This window comes from Oenanthe melanoleuca, chromosome 1, assembly GCF_029582105.1.
Source record: "Oenanthe melanoleuca isolate GR-GAL-2019-014 chromosome 1, OMel1.0, whole genome shotgun sequence".
NCBI classification, from domain to species: Eukaryota; Metazoa; Chordata; class Aves; order Passeriformes; family Muscicapidae; genus Oenanthe; species Oenanthe melanoleuca.
In genome coordinates this window covers 36,185,686-36,194,193 of record NC_079333.1, presented here as the reverse complement: position 1 = coordinate 36,194,193, position 8,508 = coordinate 36,185,686, and the positions used below count along the sequence as shown (strand labels likewise).

At 45.2% G+C, this 8,508-nt stretch overlaps 1 protein-coding gene across 1 annotated transcript in view; it reads left to right on the top strand.

The window, feature by feature from the left end:
* Positions 1-315: 315 nt before the first annotated feature.
* The window catches only part of LOC130253217 (ankyrin repeat domain-containing protein 30A-like), a 34,119-nt gene continuing 25,926 nt past the window's right edge, over positions 316-8,508 (top strand). The window contains exons 1-13 of the mRNA XM_056491608.1: positions 316-427; positions 873-1,272; positions 2,891-3,005; positions 3,138-3,311; positions 3,403-3,509; positions 3,970-4,095; positions 5,396-5,478; positions 5,645-5,731; positions 5,850-5,908; positions 6,477-6,570; positions 6,682-6,740; positions 7,601-7,703; positions 7,819-7,877. Coding sequence (XP_056347583.1) covers positions 316-427; positions 873-1,272; positions 2,891-3,005; positions 3,138-3,311; positions 3,403-3,509; positions 3,970-4,095; positions 5,396-5,478; positions 5,645-5,731; positions 5,850-5,908; positions 6,477-6,570; positions 6,682-6,740; positions 7,601-7,703; positions 7,819-7,877 — 1,578 coding nt within the window. The remainder of the gene's footprint in view (positions 428-872; positions 1,273-2,890; positions 3,006-3,137; positions 3,312-3,402; positions 3,510-3,969; positions 4,096-5,395; positions 5,479-5,644; positions 5,732-5,849; positions 5,909-6,476; positions 6,571-6,681; positions 6,741-7,600; positions 7,704-7,818; positions 7,878-8,508) is intronic.

The following is an 8,508-nucleotide window of genomic DNA, read 5'->3' as shown; positions in this document are numbered from 1 at the left end:
AATTCCCTTGAACATCTGACTTTAGTGTTTCTATAAAAATGTTTATGGCCTCAGTTGAGGCTCAGCTTATTTTTTGAGTTCTTGCCAACTGCTAGAATGGAGCCATTGAAAACTCATTTTCTAAATTACCCCTTTTAAAGGCTGCCCAAACCAACAGGAATTTCGTCTCTGTTATAGATTTATTCGAAGTGAACTTAATGAGTCTAACTCTGGTGTTCAAAGGTAGTCATTAATTAGCTAGTGTTTTAACATAAAATGATCAATGGATTGAAGAGGACAGAAATACAGCTAACTATTGATCGGTGGGATTAGGGTATGGTAAACTTCCAGTCTGCCTCCTATTCAAAAGCCTGCCCTGGGCTTGAACAGATTATCTATCTCCAGAACACAGTCTGCCGAGGGGAAAACATCCCCCTGGGAACCAGCAGTATGTCAGTTCTGTTATTTATTTTTTTTTCATCTGGGCTAGCATTCTTCATTACTATAGTAATGAAGTACATACTGTACACACATACATACTACATACTATACTATCCATACATACTGTAGTAATGGAATACATACTATACATACATATTACATATTATACATACATACTATAGTAATGAAATACATACTATACATACATATTGCATATTATACATACATACTATAGTAATGAAGTGCATACTGTGCATACTGCACACTATACATATGTACGTACATACACACTATAGTAATGAAGTACATACTATACATCCATACATACTATAATAATGCAGTACATACTGTACATACAAACATATATACATACTATAGTAATGAAGTGCGTACATATGAAGTACATATTGGGACTGAACATATTGGGACTGAACACATTGGGACTTTCCCAGCCAGAGGAGGTCTGGGGCTGGCCGGATCGCTGCGGTTCGGGCGCTCCCGCCCGTTACCCTCCCGTGTCCCGCCCGTGTCCCGCCCGTGTCCCGCGCGTGTCCCGCCCGTGTCCCGGTTGCCCGTGAGTGACGCCGCGGGGGTTCCACGTTCGCTGTCCGCGCTCCCGGCGTTGGGGCACACGGGAACCGCCGCGGCTGCCGAGCGCATCTCGCCTCTCGGTCCTGCGGATCCCACAGCAGCTCCCCGAGGCTCGGCACAGCCTCCCGAGTGTGTGAGCCCAGCCCGAGCCATGGTGCTGCCCGACCTGCACAGCGCGGCCGCCAGCGCCGACCTGGCCCTGCTGCGGCAGCGCTGGTGGCTGAACAAGCTCCGCATCAATGCCTACAACCGCGACAAGCAGTAAGGACAGCAGGCCTCCCCAAAGGGTGGAATTGGTCACAATTATCAGAGTCAGGGTGGTTATTTTATGTATGAGTTTTGCCTACTTTCAAGCCTAAGCAGTAAGGAAGGAGACAATCAGTGGAACAGGCAGCAGCTAGCATCCCTTAGCCAAGGACATCCTGGAACTAACAAGCATTAAGGATGAAGTAAATCAAGACACTGTTGTGTCAGTAGAACAGACAGCAGAAGCACCCCTTAGTGAAGGACATTTGTAAAGCCTGTAGTAAATCAAGATATTGATGTATTTCTGTGTATATACACTGCCAGTTTGGCAAAAGACTCAAGGTCCATGTATACTGTAGCTGTATTGTCTTCATTATAATACTAAAAATCACACCTACAGATTAAAAATACCCCTGCCCAGGTGAAGACCCCACCCCTAAGCATGTATAGAAGTTAACTCTTGTTACACAACTTGTGTGGAAACTATTAACCAATGATAGTAGAGGGGCTGGACTTGGAAAGTTTTTAATTCTGAATTTCTATGTGTAAATAATAGCATGGAAAGTCAGGTGGGGTGTGCTTTATTTATGAAGTACCACTGAGCACCCAGGCTGTGTAACTCTGAAACACATAATCAGTGTCTCTCTCAAGTGTGTCATTATTGGCTTGCTACACACCAGGTAGCAAACTCAATTTTACAGAGAAAACACTCACCCTGGCTGGTAGAGCCAGCAAAACACAGCATTGTGCCTGGCAGCAGGGCCAGCCTTATAGAAGCCCTGCCTGAACTGGAACAGGAGACAGTGAAAGCCCCACTCTGCTCTGCCCTGCTCTGGAGCCTGGGCCTGTACTTGATCTTCTTCTTGCCCCTCCCTATTTATTCAAGTGCTCAGGCTGGATGGGGCTCTGAGCAATCTGGTCTAGTGGAAGGTGTCCCTGCTCATGGCAGGGGTTGGAACTAGATGATCTTTAAGGTTCCTTTGAGCCCAAACCTTATTGAGATTTGATGATTCTGTGGAGCTCATCAAGCCTTCATTCAAGCAGATTCAGCTCCTTTCCAGGTGCCAGACTGAGTGGCTTGGTTTAGCAGGGCATGGATTCACAGAAAGCCAGCACAGCTGGCTTCCCAGTGCTGTCAGAAGTCCCATCCCATCTGTCTCTGGGACAAAACTGGTGCAGGACTGATGGGGAGGAGGAACTCAGGAGCCCACACTGGTTCTGTACTCTCTGTAGACTTACACAGCCTCCATTGCTAAGCAGTGTTTACCCTAAGTCAAGGACATTTTCAGTGTCTCATGCTTTGCCAGTGAGAAAGTACACCAAAAGCTGGAGGAAGCTTAGCCAGGTCAACATTCTGGAATGGGATTTGGCATCAGTCAGTGTGTTGTGGGCAACTGTATTGTACATCACAGGTTTTTCTTGGAATTTTTTATTTACTGTTATTATTATAGTATTTATTTTATTTCTTTTGTTCTATTTATCAATCTGTTATAATTTAATTGCTTTTTGAAGTTTTAATTTTAATTCTTCTCTCTGTTCCACTAGGGTGGGAAGGGAGAGGGTGTGAGCTAGTGGCTTCATGGTGCTTAATTGCCATCTGGACTTAAACCAACTGCATATGTTTAATTTCTAGGACTCCTCTGCATCTTGCTTGCATAAATGGTCATGCAGATGTTGTTCAGTTTCTGGTAGAAAAGAAGTGCAAGCTAAACCCTCGTGACAAATTGAATAAATCACCACTAATGAAGGTATGCAGAAGGGGCATATGTTCTCTAATCTTTGATGACGCTCATACTTTCCAGTATTGACAAACTCCAGGATTTCTGACAGTGAGAAACATAGATGTTGGAAGTTATTCCTCCTTTGTGTCTTGTTTCCAGGCAGTAGAGCACCAGCACAGGGACTGTGCAGCTATCCTGCTGGAGCACGGTGCCAACCCCAACCACAAAGGTGTGAGCGGGAACACTGCCCTTCATCTCGCCGTCATGGTTTCTAGCAAATCCCTGGTGGAGCTGTTACTTGAGCACGGTGCAGATATTGAGGCTAAGAATAAAGTAAGCTTGGACTTTGCGTGAAGCTGCTCTTCCCAAGCCAACTTGCCCGACTTCAATCTGTTATTCTAAGAGAGTGACTTTCTTCTTTCAGTTGGGATACACTCCGCTTGCTCTTGCAATCACCGAAAAATGTGAAGAAATGGTGGAGTTCCTTCTTCAAAAAGGAGCTGATGTGAATGCTCAGGATAATGTTTTCAGGTAAAGGGTTTGCCAAAAATGCACGTGGGAGTCCTTAGCACTGTTTGAGTTGGATAGGAGCCATAAGAATGAGCTTTGAAAAAAGACCAGGAGTCGTCCAGAAGGATCTCCTGTGTGACTTGTGAAAGCAGACCTGGGCTCGGTTGCTCACTATCTTCGGGGGGTGATTTCCACACTGAGGACTGCAAAAATGCACTGTTTGTTGTGCCACATGCCTACATGAGCATGCACACAAAGGCACACAGGCCCTGAGTCTGCTCTGGGCAGGTGGTTGTCCAGGAGACCTCCTGAGGTCCCACCAAGCTAAGTTCTCCAGCACTTGTAGGTGTGTGCCTGTGCCTTCATTCTGCCTGTAGGAGAGGGGAAATGAATTGTTTAAAGAGCAAAGAGGAATTGAAGTGTTGGCTAGGCAATGTTTGCAAAAGCTGATATATTTACTCTTATCTCTTGGATTCCCTAGGACCCCTCTTCAAATTGCTACTGTTTCTGGGAATAAGAAAGCAACAAAACTTCTTCTTCAGCATGGTGCTGTTTTTTCTGTGTCAGACAAGGGACAAAATTCCACCAAAGGGGTTCAAGATGATGTGTAAGTGTTTCATATCATTGTTAGAACGCCTACATTCTCCCTTTTTGGTAACAGCAGTAGGGTTAAATGAGGTGCTAAGAGCTTTGTAGAAGCTGAGGTCAGTGATGTCTTCTGATGTATCTATTTCCATGTCAAGAGTAGATTTGGAAGTTGAGGAAAACTTTTTCCCTTCCCCCCAGTTGTCTCTGAGAATTCACCTGTGTGCTTCTAAGTTTCACTGCATCGGCAGCAACTACTTGCCTTTTGTTTCAGACATCATATATGGATATCTAACTGATATCCCCTGTACGCTTAACCAGCCTAAGGAAAAGAATCCTCTTCCACAGTGATGGTAGCAGAGGGATGGGTGAATGTATTGCATTATTCCTATGAGCATGCCTTTTCTAGCTATAAACAATAGCCCATGAACTCTTGCCCCTGGATCTTGACTTTATTTCTTCTTCCCCTTCCCCTTCTGGCAACCTGTATCGATGGGAAGCAGGAGAGAAGGGGGTTTGTGTAAACTGTGGGATAAAACCCCTTTAGGAATAAAGCATGTTTGAAAATTCCTCTTACAATATGTGGTGCTCATTCCTTCCCTCCAGGCTTCTGGCACAGTATAAATGTCGTGATAATACACCATTCTGCACAGCAACCTTGACCTGGAGAGCATGTTTAATTTTTTTTCTTGTTTGATTGGTTTTTTTGTTTGTTTTTCTGCTGCTTATTAAACAAACCCAAGCCCCAGCTAACCCAGGGTTGTTTGAAGACAACACAGGTCTTGGAATGAAAGCACAGTATTTGTTAGCCTCTTGATAAGCCACTTGGGAGCTCTCTAAACTCTCAGGTCCTCAGGCTAACCACGGGAATTTCTGAAGGGAATTTCTGAAGCCCTTCAAAGTGAGGACCAGGACTGAGGAGATATTAAACCATCTTGACATGGAGAGTAGGTGCAGCATTAGCATGACATCTAGCTGAGGGAGAGGCTTTGGTGATGTCAGTGTGCCAGGAGGCTTGTTAAGTTCATTGGCCCTTGAAATGGAGAGGGGATTTATCAGATGAGACTGTAGCCAGACTGCAGCGGGTGTGAGTTACTCCACAGATAAGACTGGGAACCTGTACTGTCAGCATGCCTGTAAGGAGGATTTCAGTCTCCATTACTCTAGGACTGCAGTACATTCTGTGTGTGTGTTTTGCCCTTTAGCAGTTGTCTATGAATATGGGTAGAATAGAACATGCATGGGTTTTGCTCTTCCTGCAGAGAGTGCCTGGAAGTCTGGGGGGATTTCACCTAATGCATCTTCTTCCTTTCTATATTTAGTATTGCTAAGAAACAAATTGGCAGCTCCTGCTATGAGACAACTCCTATCATTCCCGTGGAAACATCTTCCTTGGGAGAGTCAGGTAAGATACTTTTCTATCAAGGAGGTAATGAGGAAAATCGCTGTGGCTTGTAACAGAATGATACCATATCAATGGGATGCTCGTCTGGAGGGATGGGCCAAAGAACTGAAAAATAAACACTCAACAACATGCTTCTTATCTTATTTCTATGATGATGGACCAAAAGAAGAAGCAGCAGAAAAGGAAGACAGTGGTCCAATTGCAGACCGAAATAAAGTGTTTGCTCAAATTATCACAGAACAGACCTACACAGGTAATTTCAGAGGGACTAGGTGGTTAACTTTGCAAGCCCCCCTGGAGTGAGGAACAGCAGAGTGAAATAAACACCCACAGAAATGACTCATTCCTTCTTATTTTTTTCTTATTTGGAGACTACAAAGCAGAAGGACCAAAGAAAAAGGAAGACAAATGCCGCCTCTGGAATCCTGAGGTACGTTCTCTGAGGGAGGAAACGGGGTTCCTCTGACTCCCTGGATTCTGGGATTTGTTTTCCTTTACTGCTTCTGTCACACACTCACAACTTGGACCTTGATATGCTGCTGCTTCAGACAAGCTCTTCAGTTAGGACTGGGACATGAGGTCCAGCTAATGTCGTGTGTCTCCTTGTGGCTGATCCCCAAGATGGATTTCTAGGACAAAGAAATAGCACTTCCTTCTGGTTACAGTCCTCTGAAATCCTAGAAGGCTGGCATTGTGAGAATTGCTCTTTTTCACCTCACAGATCTCTTCTGCGGATCCAACCAATGTTAAATGGTTGTGTATGACCCACAGTTTAGATCTTTATTTCTTCCGCCTAGGTTCTCTCTCGCTTGGGCAGGTGGATTTTGTCCCATTTTGAAATATTTGCTCAAGAGAGATGCCAAATACACTGGCCCTGTCTGCCCTTTTAGTCCCCTGATCCCTCTCCTTAGGCTTGTTGGCAGAAGAAGTTGTGAGCAGGGAAGTGGGTGTGGAAGAAGTCTGTGCCAGTTCTCACACGTGTCTTTTAAATTACACAGCCTAATAGGGAAGTTCTAGATAAAGCAGCAGCCCCTGTGCGTCGTCCTCCTGGAATGTTTCCAGAGCCCTCTGTTGCCAAGGGGAGCATCAAAGGTAATTTCAGAGGGACTAATGCTTTGTAAGCCTCTCTGGAGTGAAGGAGGTGGAGAAAAGCAGAGTGAAATACACACTCACAGAAATTACTCGCTTCTTATCTTTGGTTAGGGACCTGGAAAGCAGCAGGAGCAGCAAAAGAAGACAATGGCTCCCTCTGCAATCGTAAGGTACCTTCTCTGAGGGAGGCAGTGGGGTGCCTCTGGCTCACTGGCTTTTCTGCTCGTTTTCCTTTGATTCTTTTTCTACCACACACTTGTAACTTGGACCTTGACAACCAGCTCCTTCAGATAATCTCTTCAGTGCAGGCTGGGACTAAAGGGGGTCCAACTGATGTCCTGGGCCTCCTTGAGGCTGACGTCCAGGCACAATTTCTAGTATAGCACAGAGTGGTAAAGTTCCCTGTTGGTTACAGTACTCTGAAGTCTGTGAAAGGTGACATTGTAAGGATTGCTGTATTTCCATCAAACAGCTCTCTTCCCTGAATGCAGTCAAGGCTAAATAATTCCTGTTGACCTAGAGTTTAGTGATTTATTTCTTCTGCCTAGGTTCTCTCTAGCTTGGGTAGGTAGACTTTGTCCCATTTTGAAAGCTCTGCTCATCAACTACTGTTGTGTGTCTCCCTGAGGGTGACCTTCAAGCTGCATTTCTAGGACAAAGGAAGTAAAGCTTCCTTCTGGTTACAGTCCTCTCAAGTCCTAGAAGTCTGGTGTTGTCAGAAATGACTTTTACCTCCTCACAAGTCTCTTCTGTGAATCATCAGTGTCAAATGGTTGTGTATGACCCACAATTTAGATATTTAATTTTCTGCCTAGGTTCTCTCAAGCTTGTTCAGGTGGATTTTATTCCATTTTGAACAATCTGCTCGAGAGAGATGCCAAACACAGTGGTTGTATTTGCCCTTTTTGTTCTTTCCATTACTTGATCCCTCTCTTGTTAGGCCTTTTGGCTGAAGCAGAAGCTTTGTGTGTGTAAGGGTGTACACAAGGAGCATGTGCCAGCTCTCACATGTCTCTCTTAAATTACACAGCATCTCAGTGGTCTCATAGACAAAGTGATTAACACCGTGCAGCGTCCTGTTGGAAAACTCAGCAGAGTGGGCACACGCTCTGCGGCTAAGGAGCGTGGAAAAGGTAATTTCAGAGGCATTAACTGGTTACATTTATAAGTTTCTCTGGAGTGAAAAAGATTTGGAAAAGGAGAGTGAAACAAGCACTCAGGTCTATAATGAACTTATGTTTTTCTTAGGGGTCTTGCAACCATCAGGAGGAGCAGCAGAAGACACTGATTCTTCCCTGGATTCTGAGGTACCTTTTCCAAGGGAGACAGTGAGGTCCCTCTGACTCAGGGGCTTGCTCCTGGGCTCGTTTTCCTTTGCTGCTGCTTCTGCCACACACTTGTACCTTGGACCTTAACCAGCCACTGCTTCAGATAATCTGTTCATTTCAGACTGGGACAAAGTAAGGCCCCAGCTAATGTCCTGAGCCTCCCTGTGGCTGACCTCCAAGCTAGATTTCTAGAATAACACAGAGCAGTAAAGCTCTTCTGAAACCAGGGAAAGGCTGGCATAGTGAGGATTGCTGTTTTTCCATCACTCAGATTGCCCCTTGTCCCTTCCTCTGTAAAAGGGGAGTTGGGGAGGATTCTTTTTGACAGATTTCATGGATGAAAATAAAACACTAGCGCAGCAATATTATACCTGATAACTGTTTATTGATAAAGAAGGATAAGTGCTCCAACCCAAGTGGGATAGAAAAGAGATCAAAGATGGGGAAAGAGAGACTGAGATAGAAACAGAAGGCAGGGACAGCTCACTGCCCTGCACCCTGGGTGGGCTGTGGGCATCAGCTCAGCAGATAGAGTGTGGGTGCCACAGCTGCCAGGAGTCTTGCCAGATGAGATTCTCAAACCACAGCCGGCTGCGTGGCGTGTCCATCC